We start from the raw sequence: 17347 nt of genomic DNA on the forward strand, positions 1-17347 counted from the left end.
TACACTCCTTTTTATGGCTAGTTGTGCTTTTAAATCTTCAATCTCGTGCAGGCATTTGGAGTGGTCTGTTGCGCGGGCTGTTTTTACTTTTTCTGCTTGGTGCAAAACGTTTACTGCAGCCTGTAGGTTGCTGCATTTACATTTAACTTCCTCTACCTGTTGCAGCGCAGCCTCTCTCTCACTGACAGCACGCTGTGCCTTTTGGTAGGCTTTATCACGTTGAGCCTGGAATTGGCTCATGTGTATCATATTGATTTGGTTCCTTTCGTCTCGTGTGTTTACCTCCGCTTCCAATTGTTGTATGCGCGCGGTCTTCCATCGGGCGAACTTAAATGTGAGGATGGTTAGGTACACTGCCATAAGTAGGATTTCTATTACGGCCAGTTGTGACAGAATGCGGACCCATGGGTGGATTTGGACATTTGAACCCCAACCCCAGAGGTCCTCCCATTCAGCATGACTGGCCATGATTATTTCCTTTTAGGATTTGTCACTTGACTATAGGTAAGGGATCGGGGTAGGGGTCCGGTTTTCATTAAATTCCCTCCCGTGGATTTTACCCAAATTCCCTAGACTATTCTAGTTCTAACTACAGTTTGTCCACCTTGTGTTACAGACACCCGGTTTATGGCCCAATTTACTGGTTGAATCTGTATTAGTCCTTCACTCACTTAAGATTGGCCGTCATGTGGGGCAGCTGCCCTCTTAATTCAGGCACAGACGGAGTGTCGGAGAATACCGGGTTGAAGGTTCGACTTCGGAGCAACGTATCACTTCTTATCAAAGTCCCATCTGGGTCGCCACTGTCGTATCTGTTAAATCTCAGATACTTTCAACCAGTTTGCTTACTCTAAGGTTTTACCCCGGTGTCCTTATTTGCAAGATGGACAAAGGACAAACACAAGTAAAGGTTCAACAAGTTTATTAATAATAACACTATTAACCCTTAAATTACCCACATAAAACAAGAGGATACCCCAGATTCAAGTATACTACCCGTAAAGACGGTTTGGTTGAACTGCAAGCTCAATTCTCTGAGTCCCTCTGGTCTGTCGTCACGAAGGTGAGTCTCGATGGCAGCTTCTTCCTTCCTTCCTTCCTTCTTCGGTCAGTCTTCTGAATGGGCAAGATCGTCTCCTTCGTCGAGTCTTCGCTCCTGTGTGTCTCAAAGTGTGTCCCTTTATCCCCCAGCTTGCTTGCCTTTCCAGAAACTTCTCTGGCTTCCGGCCAATGAGGTTCCAGGAGGGGGTTCCAATAGCCAGTGGGTTTCTTGATGTCTGCCTGACAGGACACCAGGGTCCGCCCTCCCATCACCCCCCAGATGTCCATCTCCATGCTGTTGTTTACGTATAACTTGTTATCAGATAAGGTATCTACAGGAACTCTTGGTGACAGAAAGTCTGGCCCGATCTGGGTTTCTAACAATAGGCTGGTGCATTTCAATGAGGTGCAATGATCTCCTGCTAAGTATCAGTAACGACCTTTGATGGGTGGTTGATGGGTCAGACGCAGACACGTTTGTGTATTTGTACAATTGGCCTGCCTGAGGTTTGACTGTGTTTGATTTTAATATGCCCAATTCTTTAATTTAGGATATCCAATTTTATCAGCCTTAAAACTAGGCCCTGTTTATATCACCACAATATGTTTCTGTCTGATCAGCATGGGACACGGGTTTCTGCACTGATTGGGAAATTTGGCTTCGCTATGTTTGTAAAACGATGGTGGTGAAGCCGAACAGATGCTTGTGTCCTCTGAAAAATTCTTACCAACTGAAGTACTGGACATCAGATTTCTGTGTAGTACAAAATGCTTTATTTTATGAACTTCTAGCCAACTTAGTCATCACTGCTGTTGAAAAAGGTTAAAGTATTTGTTTGGTTAGTGCTGAGGTCTAGTGTTTCATTGGCGCTTTATCACTTTGGAATATTAAATCCTTAATTTGATTCATTTTAGTCTGATGAGATAATGAGGCATTTAGTAATTGTAGAATTCAGAGAGTAGAGTTCACCCTCCCTGTGCAGTGCCAAGGGCCTGTTACATTGTTGGAGATACCATCTTTCAAATAAGATAGTTAACTGATAATCTCCCAATCTACTCCCCAGCATCCATCCCACAAACCTTCGCAGTAAAAACACCCATCTGCCATCTTGGGTAGACACAAATGCTCCCATGGCACCAATTCAAAGAAGAGCAGGGGAATTCTCCCAGTACTATGGCTAATATTTATTCCTCAATAATTAATACCCTTGAGAAAATAGATTAGCGCCTGATTTATCTTAATGTTTATTAGATTTTGTTGTTCACAGATTTGCAACCACTTTTCCCACCATCACAATAGTAACTGCACTTTTAAGATTGTTCTTGATTGCGAAGCACTTTGGGACATCCTAAAGAAATTGCCTTCCCTAGGAATGATCCCAATGTGTCAGGAATTTGTTTTGTCTTGAGTTCAGGTCTTGAGTGAGTTTCTTGAGGGCTTGTCTGTTGACAGCCTACAGTCGTAACCCTAGAGTATTCTAAAACGCATTTCTGCTTATTTCCCTATATATGTACTTCTCAGTGCTGTACACGAGGTTCCACTTCTGCTTCTCACGAGTTCTCAGCTACTTTAACCATATGACTCGGCAGCATGATGGCACAGTGGTTAACACTGCTGCCTCACAGCGCCAGGGACCCGGGTTTAATTCCAGCCTCAGGTGACGATGTGGAGTTTGCACATTCTCTCCGTGTCTGCATGGGTTTCCTCCAGGTACTCCAGTTTCCTCCCATAATTCAAAGATGTGCAGGCTAGGTTGATTGGTCATGCTAAATTGCCCCTTAGTGTAAGGGTTATGGGAATTGGGCGGGGTTGTTGCTGTAGGCTCGATGGGCCGAATGGCCTCCTCCTACACTGTCGGGATTCTATATTGTATGTTCTACATTGCACTGCAGTCACATCAATAATCCTGATGTTAACCCTTTACTCTACATCTTCTCCCAAGTCTTTATGCCAACTGTGTACATCCTTTTGCATTTCACCCCCAAAGTCTCACACTTCACAGTGATAGTCTTTGAAATGCCTTGACCAATCTCTCTGATCAGGTTCTGATTCCGTTTCAAGGTTGAGGATGAACAGTGCTCTCTCATATTTCAAAAAGAGTGTCTTACATATAGAGTTTCTACTTGTTTCCGATTCCTTGTCTTCATGTGTGGGGCTATGGGGAAAATGTGTGGTGTTGTAGGGATAGGGGAGGGGGTGGGCCTTAAGGTGCTCTGTCGGAAGGATGTTGCAGAGTTGATAGGCTAAATCCTTCTGCAATGTCATTCTCTCTGAATCTAAATAGTACGTTCAAGGTTCCATTGCTTTCCTACCTAATGATACCAAGTCTCTTCGATTCGTTCTGACGTTTGCCTGGGCCATTACTTTGGCGAGGTTGGGACTCTTAGGGCTGGCGAAGCCAGCTGCTCAGAAATGGGCGCCCTGGTCTGAACAAAACGTTAAACATCCCCCCTCCCGCACTGCACCACAATTATCGCGGACATTCCCAGTCCTTCCCACAACAATCATTGCTGGCATCCTCGTGCCCCCACAACATAGCAGACATTCCCAGTCCTTCCCACAACAATCATTGCCGGCATTCCCGTGCCTCCACGATCATCATCGCTGCTATCCCCATCCCTATGATCATTGCTGATTTTCCTATCTTCCTCAGTGCCCGCTCTCCCTATCACCATACAAAAATGAACCCCCCCCTCTCCCCCCCCCACCCATGTGGATCCCACTAGGATCCAACCATGGCAGTGCCCCCGACACAGGTTGGAAGTTCTAGGTTGGCACTGCCAATCTGTGCCATTCCCCCCCCCCCCCACCCCATTCACCTTGAGGTATACGTACCTTTGCGCCTCTGGAGGGATCCCCTCGACAGGTTAACGCTTTGAAAAACCTGTTGAGAACCTCGCTGAGGTTCTCATGTGATGAGGTATGGATATTCAGTAATTTGGTGAGGGGATCAGCTACTCATATGGAAATTTGTTAAAACGTACCAAAGATCAGGTTCATGTCAGAGTGAACCGCACTTTTCAAATCTCATGGGATTTTGACCCCCCGATCTCGTGCATGGATAGTGCAGAGTCAAAATTCTCCCCCAATATCTCTGATCTTTTTCATTGAGTCCTACCTTCCCCAGAGTGGCAATCATCATTCGATTGCCAGTCTGCGAACAATTATGTGGATTTTCTTCTATGCCTGTCTCACCTGACCTTTCACCTCAGACAAGGAGAGACCCAGGCAGCAATTCTTGAAGTCCAGCATCACATTCCAGCTCCATCAAATTGAAGGAGGACACTCCCCCATTTTTATGGTACGAACTGCCGTAAACCAGATAAAGTAAAGGTCCCATTGATATAGGTAGGCCAGGAAGGAGGTAAGCATCTAAGGCAAGTGGATAGGATTTGTGGGGAGATTGGAGATCTGGGGCGGAAGGTGCGTTGGACCTCTGTGGGAGAGTTGGGGGTGCAGTCAGACCTCGGGGTGGCTGGGGCTTGTCTGTTATTGGAGGGAGAGGGGGTTTGTTGTTGGGTCAGGGGATGGGTGAAGTCGGAAATTATACCTCTATAGGCTGGTATGAGTCAAAATACAGTCAGGCTTTATTCTCACAAACTTATGGGAGAACCTGACCCCTTGAAAGCGGAAGCCAAAGTTCTCTCTGAACACAAGAAGCGTGGATATTTATACATCAGGATTCCCAATACAAGCCATAAAGCAAAGTCCAGTTAACAGTCCTTGATCATAAATTATAGTTCCTTTAACAGCTTCTGATAGTCTCTGGATCATGGTTAGAGACCATCTGGTATCCTTGGGTCATAAAGCACAATTCTCCTGGTCGTTGCAGTCAAGGTGTCACCTCTGGTCCCCTGCTCTTCCCGCAGCTTTTCCTTTGAAGTGACTGAGTGACTGAGTGCAACTGTCCCAGTGGGAGTCCTCCTTCAAACGGCCATTCTCGCACTCTACCATTTGGTTCCTTTGTTTATCAGAATGATATAAACAAGCGAGGGAACCATGAACAAATGGCTTATACTAAAAGTAAAAGATGAAACCAAGAACAAATGGCTTATACTACTAAAAGTAAAAGATGAAAGTCATGAACAAATGGCTTATATTACTACCAGGAGCAATATAAACAAAAGGGTGACTAGCCACAAGGAAGAGCTATGTTTGTGATACATTCCAGGTACAAAGTTCAACCTTTTAGGCACAAAATACATTGAGTACAAAAAACATTAACCCTTTCCCTTCTTCAATGGGTATAGCGGGGGGTGCAGTTGGGAGTCCTGGGTCTTTACAAGTTATGATGTGGAGATGCTGGCATTGGACTGGGGTGAACACAGTAAGAGTTTTAACAACACCAGGTTAAAGTCCAACAGGTTTATTTGGTAGCAAACACCATTAGCTTTCAGAGCGCTGCTCCTTCGTCAGATGGAGTGCACTTCCACTCCATCTGACGAAGGAGCAGCCCTCTGAAAGCTAATGGTGTTTGCTACCAAATAGACCTGTTGGACTTTAACCTGGTGTTGTTAAAACTCTTACTCTCTTTACAAGTTATACAGAAGTAACTCTTCTAATTTTTAAGTACCTAGTAATGTACCCCTGTTGGAACCATCAGAATTTTGCAATTTAAAATGCATTTCCAGATAGTTCACAGAGCAGGGCACCCCCCCCGGAATCCAACGCTGGGGAGCTTGGAAAGTACCGTTCATTAATTCCTTAATTGTTCAAACTTTTTCTGCTTCTCAGTTTGATTGGGATGTCTAGGTGAACTATTCTCATGCATGAACCCATATTTTTGTGCAAACGTTTGGAATAAGCAAACCCAGGAGCATTGTCTTGACACCACTACATTTGGCATGCCATGTGTTGACAATATTCTTTTTAATGATGCAATGACTGTCTACGCATTGATATTGTGCAGTCTGGTCACTTCAAACGGTTTGGAATAGTAATCAATGACGCTAATGAAAACTTCTCCTTTCTACTCAAATAAATCCATTCCCAGGCACTCCCATGGCCTGGGAGGAAAGATAGATGATGCAAGCGGTTTACTCTGCTGTTGGCTATGCGCTGAACGCTAAGGTAATTTGTGATTAACTTTTTAAACAGAGGTACTGATGCCTGGCCACCAAAACTTAGTGTTGGGCTCTTGCTCTTCATATCACTGTTTGCAAGTGACCTTGGTGGATTTTTTGTAGGATGCCTAGATTTTTGGATAACTAGCCTGTTATTGAAAACTAAGAATTCATTGAAGATGGTAATATGTTTATTTTGTTAATATGGTACCTTTGTTGGCGAAGTACAAGATTATTTGGGGTATATCCTGGCCATCTGTTTTGGCAATACTCTTTTATTTTCATGCACTTATCATCCTTCTCTTGTGCTAGTTTAGTCTCTTGCAGTCTTTTCTCAGTGGCTGATATTTTGTGATAAGTGAAGTAAGTGTTTCACTTGGTCAATAACATTTAAATCTTTCAGTTTGTCAAGAATTCCAGTGGCAGGAGCCAAGTTATCTGCAGCCATCTGCTACTTTCCCTGAAAGTACTCACGAGTCTCAGTCAGAAATTGGCCTAATTTTTTTTGCAATTTCCTCTTGGTTAGGGAGAGTAACTAGTGGAAAATAGCAGGTGCCAGAGTATTTCCAAATGGTAATCTATTAAAGCAATAGCGACCAAACAGAGTGATAAATGTAGTTAACAATCTTGATTCATTGCCAGAAGCTGCTGTTAGCATTGAATTTTGTGAGAATGGTACTTCTTCCCAAATTGGTGGGAATTTCATCCACTGATGCCATCTGCTGGATCTCATGCTCAACTGACTTGCCCTGTTGAGTCAAGGCTGTACAAATTGATGTCTATAGCCGGAGAAACATCTGTTTGAGCCTCTAGTTATTGATTCTCCTTTCACAATTGCTCTTTCAATCTTCTTTGTGCCACCCTTGTATGGTTGAGCCATTTCTGAATCCGTGGACTTGACTCTGGCTTCACTCCCTAGATGATGCATCACTTTCATCAGTATTCAGAATTGAATGTCGGTTGGGGTGTTAGATGCACATGGTAGGGCGGAGCAAAAAGCTCTGAAATCCAGAGCTCATGCTGCAGCAGCTGATAACATGTTCTTCATATATGTTTATCCAGGCAAGGGAAACATTCTGGTGTTCCTACATGGAACAGGATATGCACTCCAAGGCTGCCTTCCCATTCCACCATTTATTAGGTATTAAAACTTTAAAAAACAAACTTGCCAATTATTCAATTCTCTTCTGCTGACACCACATAAATATTGTGGTGACTTATGTGCATTGGTAAAAATTTATGTTCTTTTTGTGTTGTAGGCTGGGGATAATTCTGAAAGGGGATTAATTGGTTTCCTGATTATGACATAATTAAGTTCCAAGAAATGCTCAAGTGACTTGAAATTGCCATAGGGTTGAATAGGTAAGAAACCCAGGGTTAAAAGAAAGCCAATTGCAGTGGTGTTGGCGGCCTGTATTTTCTGTTTGGCCGTTAAAAACACACAAATTCGGGCAAGACTAAACAAGGTTCTCTCTGAATGGAACAGTTTTCTTGTTTGGCAATTTTGGAACAGGCCCTGGTGTTGAAGCACGTTTCTGGGAATAGGGCACTTCACAGTCGTCCCTGTTTCATCAGGAGTAACTCTTCAAATGCAAACAAAAATCAAACAAAACTTACTCCAACTTATAAATCAAAGAAAGGGTCTAATAAAGAAACATCATTACTCGAAATTTGGGGCCTCTCCCTGGGCCACTCCAAGCTCCCCACAATTCCACACAGGTTCTTATTTATAGTGAGTCAGCTGGTCATCATTCTGTAATTGGTTCCATGGTTTACTGGGTCAGCTGACCCTTGCGTCCTGTTACCAATGATCACAATCCACCCAACACAAAATTGTCACTGGTTCCATTCTAACAGATGCCCTTTATTTTTAATTTTTTTTCAACATAATTTAAGACAACCATCTTCCAGTATTCTTAATAACTTTCCAGTACCTGCACCCCTTTTTATAAAACAGTCAGATACCTGTAGATTTGCACCAACCCAGTTAAGTTTGGAAATTTCCTTGTTTTCAAGCATTTGCTTAATGCTGGCCAAATCAATCCTTAGTCGTTTTTCTGTTACACTTTTTGTTCAGTGAACATTGTCCACATAACACTCAATTGATACTTTCTTACCTGATGTACCCATAAAAATAATTCTGTTAATGTGTCAAACAAATATATTCCCATATCCAACGCTTCCACAAACGCAAGGCTTTCAGCTGCCAATGTGCTTTTGAATACCCTTTTTATTTTCTTTGCTTCCCAGGCCAAGGGGCAACATTTTCCTTCCTTACCGACCAGGAATATTATGAATCCAGCACCGCTTGAATGTCCATCTGGCAGATTGGCATGTGGAGCATCACTAAACACTTCATATCTTCTGGTTCTCCCAGTGCTGGCAATTTAATCACACATTCCACTAATTTTAACTTTTTTAATGTTTTGTTAGCCTGCAAGATCTCTCTGACTGTGGCACGCCTCAACATATTACTGAGCTCCAGGACATTATAGCTCCCATCCGGTCTTGTCTGTGTGCATAGCCAATTTAGCTGTCCTATCATACTCCTCAACAACTCTGTTTCTTTTTTGTTGGCCCGTTCCTCTTTTCCCATTGACCTTTCTCTCGTGATGGAAATGAGATCAATACTGTTTAGATATCCATGTTGACTCATAGTTTCGGCAGATGTACTTTGTCGGATATCAAGACCAAGATGTCAAAAAGCACCAGCTGCTTGACTCCCTATTTTAAATTCTGTTTTCAGATTCTCAATTATCCTTTTTTCAAATTCTTCTGTGCCATCCCATAGAAAATCATCCACATGCATTATAATAATTCCAGCTAATTTTCCTTTAGCCTTCCAGTAAAACATTGCTGGATCTGTTTTTAACTGGACACCGCCTGTTTTCAGTAATACAGATTGTACAGAGAAATACCAAACCTTTGATGCATCACTTAACCCATATACGCATTTGTTCAATTTCCACAAATGTCCCTGTGTATTACCTGCCTCAAAAAAACTTTTCTCTGAAATGTTTCACCCTGCAGAAATGCTGCTTAGATATCAATTGATTCACACATCCAATTATTAGATGCTAGAACCGCGAAAACAATTTTCAGTGAAGCTTTCCCTGCTATGGGGGAATCAACCCTAATGTCCCTCCTATCCAAATGTTCCTCATACCCACAGGCTTCTAATCTGGCTTTAGCTTTATACATCCCATCTTGCAAAACTTTCTCTGTGCAAACCCACCTATGGGACAAAGCAGGCTGCCCTTCATCTGGTACTTCAGCGTACACCCCAAACTCTTTCCAACTGTCCAGCTCTCTTTGTTTGGCCTCTCTTATTTCCGCAGGCTCCATTTTGTTTTCAGCTATCAATACTTCCTTATCATGGGGGCTTCTACTCCTATTCCTATCATTGGTTTGATTCCTAGCCTTCCTCGTTAAACTCCGGCCTCTACTGCCATGTCTGTTTCTGTCAGGGCTGCTGCTCTCAGACCGCCGTTCTCTGTTGACGCATCTTTGGTCACAGATTGGTGGCTTTTTCCTGGGTTCACAAATGCTTACTGTCTCATCCTCAGGACTGAGGTCTCGCTTTTTTTGCTTCCATCTGTCCAACCCATTTTCCCAATCTATAGCTTTGGCTCCTTGCCCTTGTATGTTTGTACTTTCCTGAGGTCTTTCCTGCTTTCCCGATTATAGTGGCTTCCCTCCACTCGGGTATGTATGATACCACTGTGCCTACTTTGGATAGCTGGACCTTTGAAGTAGCAGTTTCATCCTCTGCTTCACTGGTACTTTGTTGATGGCCAGATTCCCTCTCATCTATTCTTGACTGATCCTCATAATAACTCAGGGTATGTGCATGTGAGGTACAAGGTGCCTCCTGCACTCCTGCATCTTGCTCAGATGCTCCAAATTCATACCCAATTCCCACTACTCACGAAGAGTGGGCTCACACTGTCTGGTTACCGTGTTGTACTATAACCAACTTGCCGTCTGTTCCTATCACTTTCCGGGCCCTTTCCACTCTTTTATAGTAGACCCTATCCCCTTTTTCAAGTATACCCCCGATGGTTTTATGCGATGTCTTAGGGCCCTTCTTATCTGTTCTGAAACCTCAGCCTTAATGAAGGCTTTTCTCTCTGCATGCAGAGCATTTAGGTGTGCAGAAAATATGGAGCTAATGTTTGTCCCTTCTAGCCGGAGGAGCATCTGTTAATGCTGATGGTAACTTTGGATTCCTCCCGTATACCAACTGATATGGACTACATACCCCCCACTATTTGGAATGAATTTTTTGTATGCACTGCCTATGCAACCTACAATTTGCAGCCCGGTTGATCCGCCAAAATTTTATGTAACATTCTCATCTATAACTGCGTGATTCCTTTCACAGAGGCCATTGCTGAATGGGCTCTCTGCTGCAGTGTGCATTATTACAATATTTAAATTTTTGCATATATCTTGAAACTCATCATTTGCGAATTCGCCCCCATTGTCTGTCAAAAATTTAGACAGTGCCCCCAATCCTGTTCCAATCCAGTAGGTCATAATTTTATCTATAATAGTCTTTTTATCTTTGCTGTAAATCACCGTGGATATGCTCAACCAGGTGGCCATGTCTACAAAGTGCAATAGATAAACGTCTTTGTCCTTGTCCCATATCTTTAGATCCATCGCCACTACATCAGTGAAATTTCGTGCTAATGATAGACTCACGACTGGACGCGGGGGTGTCCTTCTATATTTTATGCAGATTTCACACTGGGCTGATATTTGTTCTATGAGATCATTATATCCTTTGTCCAGCACACCTGCATCCTGCAGCAATGCTCTCAGTCTCTGTGGTGCTGAATGACCAAACTGCTTATGGAGCTTCACAATAATCTTCTTTTTGTCCATTGTGCTGTTGTCTGTTAGCGACACTAATGGATCATGAATCCTTTGGTCTGATAATTTTGGTTCACTTAAAGGAAGACAATAACGGCCAGATCTTGTAAGTCCACAGTTTTCCCAAATATCACAGCTTTATCCTGTTTCAAATCGATAGTCATCTGAGCGTTCTTCATCGCCAACCTGCTTAACAACAAAGGTATATCACCGGAAACCACATCTGTACTTATAAATAAACTGATCCCCGCAATCCTACAGGGAAGTATCATCCTTTTGGAGGACATTAAAGTGTTGTCATCTCCAAATCTAAAGCAGGTGGAACTATCATATTCTTTTATTTTCTCTCTGTCTTTACGATCAAGAGACCCTAAATAACAATTTAGCCAATCTTCGCCGCAGACAGTGGACGAACATCCACTATCTAAAACAGCACAGTTGAAAGAGTCTATCATCAGGACATTCATTATGGGTCTCAACTCTGCCACCAAAACAATGCCTTCCTGGTCCTTATCTTCATCACTGTTGGTTTCCACGTATTCTGTGTCACATGTGGTTTCAAAGACACGATTTCTTCTTTTCGGGCAGTTTATAATGTAGTGGTATGGGGAATCGCATTGGAAACAGCGATTCACAATCCCTCTAGCATTCCTTCGATTTAAACGTCTTTTATCAGTTTCCCATGTGTGTCTTCTTTCCCCATTTTCAAATCGATTATAACCATTTGTTGTTAACGTAACTGTCTCTGTTTAAAAGCCTTTGTGTACCATTTGGTCTGGCATGCGGGTGAGTCACCATTGACTCTTCCGTTCTGGCCGCTATGGCATTCCGTCTGTATTGAACAAAGTGGAAGGATTGTTTCCCGAAAAACTTTTTTAATGATGCTGAAATTTGATCATAGAGGGGCTCTGTTCCCCTTAATTGTATTCCAGTCATTACTAAAAGAGTATCCATTTGCGACAGACATGCACAGTCCAACAACTTAAAGGCCAATACTGCACCTGGAATCGCCAAATTAAATTTCATTAGCCTGTTATGGCCCCTATCAAAATCCATAATATACTCTTCCATGCACTGGGTATCTTGTCTCCTAATCCTGTCAAACATCACCCATCCTTCATAATTCTCCAAGAACTCATATTTCTGGTGAAACTTATCTAAGTATTGTCGCAGGAGCTGTAGCCCTTCTTCTCTATTCAGGGCATCTGCCGTCCAATTGGAAAATACTTTGCTCCTTATCTTTCTCCTAATTGGAAGTGACAAAGCTAATGCCATACTTTGCTTTTTTTTTCAGTATTGTGGTGACAAGGGTCCACATTTCCACTTCTGCCTTTCATTGCCGATATGGTTCGGCATCTGAAAAGACAAGGGGACAATCCAATCCCACTGGTTCACTTCTACCTTCTGCCATAGTTGTAGCATTTCTTCAAAAACAAACACCAAGTTATGATGGGTTTTCCTCTGCTGCCAATACTTCATCAGAAGTAACTCTTCAAATGCAGACGACAAAAATAGAACAAAACTTACTCCAACTTATAAATCAAAGAAAGGGTTTAATAAACATCATTACTCCAAACTTGGAGCCACACCCTGGGCCACTCCAAGATCCCCACAATTCCCAACAGGTTCTTATTTATAGTGCGTCAGCTGGTCAGCTGATTATTACATAATTCTGTAATTGGTTCCATGGTTTACTGGGTCAACTGACCCTTACATCTTGTTACCATTGGTCTCATTACATCCAATACAAAGTTGTCACCGGTTCCATTCTAACAGTCCTGACTTGCATCACAGTGATAAAAAAGCAAAATACTGCAGATGCTAGAAATCTAAAACCTGGTGCTGTGAGGGATCCTATGTATGCTTAGTTCTGTTTGCTTCATTAATGCAAAGACTTCATTTTAAGACATTTCTGCCTATGCAATTACATTTCAATGCTAAGCTTTTAAAGTTAACTTGACCACATTTTAAACTCAGCAGGCATGCTGGGATTAGCTTGAAAAATTGATTGCGTTCTTTGAAAGTAAAATGCGAGCAGAAACAGCTTTCTCATAAGCCAGAACAAAGCTTTTCATGGCCATAGCTGCAAATTGTTTGAAAGTTAGAGACAGCCTGTACCAAACAATTTCAAAATGAGATAACAAAAAACTTATAATTCTGTATTCAGCTCTATGTCAGTTAGTTCAATCCAGAATATGTTTTGATCAAGTCTGTTTTCAAGACCAGTACAATATTGGCGTTCTCTAGTATCTCTCTCTCCCAATTTCGTTTGCTCTCTGTAATGTGTTAATTTAAAATTCTGCTCAATAAAAGCAACTCAACAGTGCTGTATCAGTCTATTCCGAGGAATGAATGGCCCTACATGCTGGTAATACTCAGTAGGTCAAGCAGCATCTGTGCAGAGAGAAACAGAGTTAAGTACAGAATCATCGGACGTTTACACAGTGAGGCACTACTTGCCAGCTGTAAAACTCTAAAAAGAAACATTTTGAGTTGAATATGAGAATTTTTCAGAACAGTTTCACTGAGATGACGACCTGATTCACAGTGATTCTAACTGAAAATAGAGAATGGTGTGAATCAAAAATATTGCAGATGCTGGAAATCTGGATTAATACTGAAAATGCTGGAGAAGCTCAGAAAGAAACAGTTAAAGTTTCAGACCAATGATCTTTCAACAAAAATGTTCTCCCCTTGGGTGATTGAATTTTCAGCCCATTGCATGTAAAGCCACAGGATATTGCCCAATCAACTTGTTTCTGAGACCTTGATACTTGAATACTCATGATGTGGAGATGCCGGCGTTGGACTGGGGTAAGCACAGTAAGATGTCTCACGACACCAGGTTAAAGTCCAACAGGTTTATTTGGTAGCACAAGCCACAAGCTTTCGGAGCGCTCACTGCTCCTTCCTCAGGTGAGTGGGAGTTCTGTTCACAAACAGGGCATATAAAGACACAAACTCAATTTACAAAATAATGGTTGGAATGTGAGTCTTTACAGGTAATCGAGTCTTAAAGGTACAGACAATGTGAGTGGAGAGAGGGTTAAGCACAGGTTAAAGAGATGTGTATTGTCTCCAGCCAGGACAGTTAGTGAGATTTTGCAAGCCCAGGCAAGTCGTGGGGGTTACAGATAGTGTGACATGAACTCAAGATCTTGGTTGAGGCCGTCCTCATGTGTGCGGAACTTGGCTATCAGTCTCTGCTCAGTGACTCTGTCGTGTGTCGTGAAGGCCACCTTGGAGAACACTTACCCGAAGATCAGAGGCCGAATGCCCATGACCGCTGAAGTGTTCCCCAACAGGAAGAGAACACTCTTGCCTGGTGATTGTCGAGCGGTGTTCATTCATCCGTTGTCGTAGTGTCTGCATGGTCTCCCCAATGTACCATGCCTCGGGACATCCTTTCCTGCAGCGTATCAGCTGGACAACATTGGCCGAGTTGCAAGAGTATGTACCGTGTACCTGGTGGATGGTGTTCTCACGTGAGATGATGGCATCCGTGTCGATGATCCGGCACGTCTTGCAGAGGTTGCTGTGGCAGGGTTGTGTGGTGTCGTGGTCACCGTTCTCCTGAAGGCTGGGTAGTTTGCTGCGGACAATGGTCTGTTTGAGGTTGTGCGGTTGTTTGAAGGCAAGAAGTGGGGGTGTGGGGATGGCCTTGGCGAGATGTTCATCTTCATCGATGACATGTTGAAGGCTCCAGAGAAGATGTCATAGCTTCTCCACTCCGGGGAAGTACTGGACGACGAAGGGTCCTCTGTCCGCCGTGTCCCGTATTTGTCTTCGGAGGAGGTCGGTGCGGTTTTTCGCTGTGGCGCGTTGGAACTGTCGATCGATCTGTAGAGCACCATATCCTGTTCTTATGAGGGTATCTTTCAGCGTCTGGAGGTGTCTGTTGCGATCCTCCTCATCTGAGCAGATCCTGTGTATATGGAGGGCTTGTCCGTAGGGGATGGCTTCTTTAACGTGTTTAGGGTGGAAGCTGGAGAAGTGGAGCATCGTGAGGTTAGCCGTGGGCTTGCGGTACAGTGAAGTCTGAGGTGACTGTCCTTGATGGAGAAGCGTGTGTCCAAGAATGCAACCGATTCCAGAGAGTAGTCCATGGTGAGTTTGTTGGTGGGATGGAACATGTTGATGTCATCATATAGATGTTTCAGTGATTGTTCACCATGAGTCCAAAGGAAGAAAATGCCATTGATGTATCTAGTGTATAGCATTGGTTGAAGGTCCTGTGTGGTGAAGAGATCTTGTTCGAACCTGTGCATGAAGATGTTTGCATATTGAGGTGCGAATTTGGTCCCCATGGCTGTTCGTGTGTCTGGATGAAGAACTGGTTGTTGAAGGTGAAGACATTGTGGTCCAGGATGAAGCGGATGAGTTGTAGAATTACATCTGGAGATTGACTGTTGTCGGTGTTGAGAACTGAGGCAGTTGCAGCAATGCCATCATCGTGGGGGATGCTGGTGTAGAGTGCCAAGACACCCATTGTGACGAGGAGTGCTCCTGGTTCAACTGCTCCATGTGTGCTGAGTTTCTGTAGGAAGTCCGTCGTGTCGCGACAAAAGCTGGGGGTTCTTTGTACAATGGGTTTCAGGATACGATGGGACAGCCGGGTGTGTTTGCCTTGTGTACCTTCGGGAGGCAGTAGAGATCGCCAACGCGGGGATGAGAGCACGGAAGCTGCTCTGAAGGTCCGGATCAAATGTCTTGATCAGTCTGTTGAGTTGACCGGTGTGTTCTTTGGTCGGATCTGCGGGTAACTGTCTGTAGTGTTCCTCGTTGTTCAGTTGTTGGTACACTTCTTTGCAGTAATCCATTCTGTTCAGTATGACAATGGCCCCTCCTTTGTCTGCTGGTTTGATGACAATGTTGCGGTTGGTCTTGAGAGGGCGGATGGCGTTGTGTTGTGTTTGGGTGATGTTCACACAAGGTGAAGGCGGCCTTCACGACACACGACAGCGCAGAGTCGCTGAGCAGAGACTGATAGCCAAGTTCTGCACACATGAGGACGGCCTCAACCGGGATCTTGGGTTCATGTCACACTATCTGTGACCCCCACGACTTGCCTGGGCTTGCAGAATCTCACTAACTGTCCTGGCTGGAGACAATACACATCTCTTTAACCTGTGCTTAACCCTCTCTCCACTCACATTGTCTGTACCTTTAAGACTCGATTACCTGTAAAGACTCGCATTCCAACCATTATTTTGTAAATTGAATTTGTGTCTTTATATGCCCTGTTTGTGAACAGAACTCCCACTCACCTGATGAAGGAGCAGCGCTCCGAAAGCTAGTGGCTTGTGCTACCAAATAAACCTGTTGGACTTTAACCTGATGTTGTGAGACTTGAATACTCCACAGGATGGTGCTGTCACCTCTAAACACTGTGGCTGGAATTTTCCCAGCTTGCATAGGACAGAATGGAGACAGGAGGGCAAACAAAATGACCGCTGAGCAGCAGGGCCAGATGTCCCACCTCCCTTTCCTCTTTACCAGATTTAAGATAATTGGCTAAAGAAGCAACGGTGACATGGGGAAAAGCTTTATGCAGTGAATGGTGATGGTCGTGAATACTACTAGAGAATGGAATGGAGACAGGTTCAATTGTGGCATTCACAAGGGATTATCATCATTATCTGGAAAGGAAAGCTGTGCAGGGCTTTGGGGAACTGGAAGGGGATTGGCTGCAGATGAATTGCTCCTGCAGAGGGCCAACACCAACATGACCGGCTGAATGGCCTATTTCAGTACTGTGAGCATTCTCGGATTGTTCAGTATGAAATTGGATAACAAAATGGGAGAGAATTGACTTGATGGTCTCTGAATTACTTTTTCTATTTTCTACATTAAAATCTCTTGCTTTACTGTGCTGGAAAGGAACAGAAAGGAAAACTCGACAATAAATCTCCACAAAAGCAGTTGCTGGGCAGGTACTTTTATTCATCCAGTTTATGTGGCTAATTCCTGTTTTATCATTCACCTCTTAGGTTCATCCAAGTGGAAACTATTTTGCGGTCGGTGAAAAGGGCATTAATCCCAACATAATTATTTATGAATATCCTTCCCTGAGACCACACAGAATCATGCGAGGTGAGTGCCATCCTGTGAGGCCAATTCTGGTCATTTGCACATCCCCAGATTTTATTGCTGCAACTTCAGCTATATATAGCTGCCTGGACTCTAAGCTCTGGAAATCCCTCCTTTAATATCTCCACCTCCCCACATCTAAGTCCTTAAAAGCTTGGACATCTGTCCTAATCATTCCTTATCTGGTTGGTGTCAAACATTGTTAAATGTGATTCCTGTGAAGCATCTCGGGGAATTTTCCTTCATCGAAGGCACTTTTCAAAGAAGTGCTGTT

At 43.5% G+C, this 17347-nt stretch overlaps 1 protein-coding gene across 2 annotated transcripts in view; it reads left to right on the forward strand.

Annotated features, from left to right (window-relative positions):
* Window positions 1–17347, forward strand: part of cfap44 (cilia and flagella associated protein 44) — a 218205-nt gene that overhangs the window by 25485 nt on the left and 175373 nt on the right. For both annotated transcript variants that reach the window (XM_078232289.1, XM_078232290.1), the window contains exon 5: window positions 16974–17076. In XM_078232289.1, coding sequence (XP_078088415.1) covers window positions 16974–17076 — 103 coding nt within the window. The remainder of the gene's footprint in view (window positions 1–16973; window positions 17077–17347) is intronic.

The sequence above is a fragment of the Mustelus asterias genome, chromosome 17, assembly GCF_964213995.1.
Source record: "Mustelus asterias chromosome 17, sMusAst1.hap1.1, whole genome shotgun sequence".
NCBI lineage: Eukaryota > Metazoa > Chordata > Chondrichthyes > Carcharhiniformes > Triakidae > Mustelus > Mustelus asterias.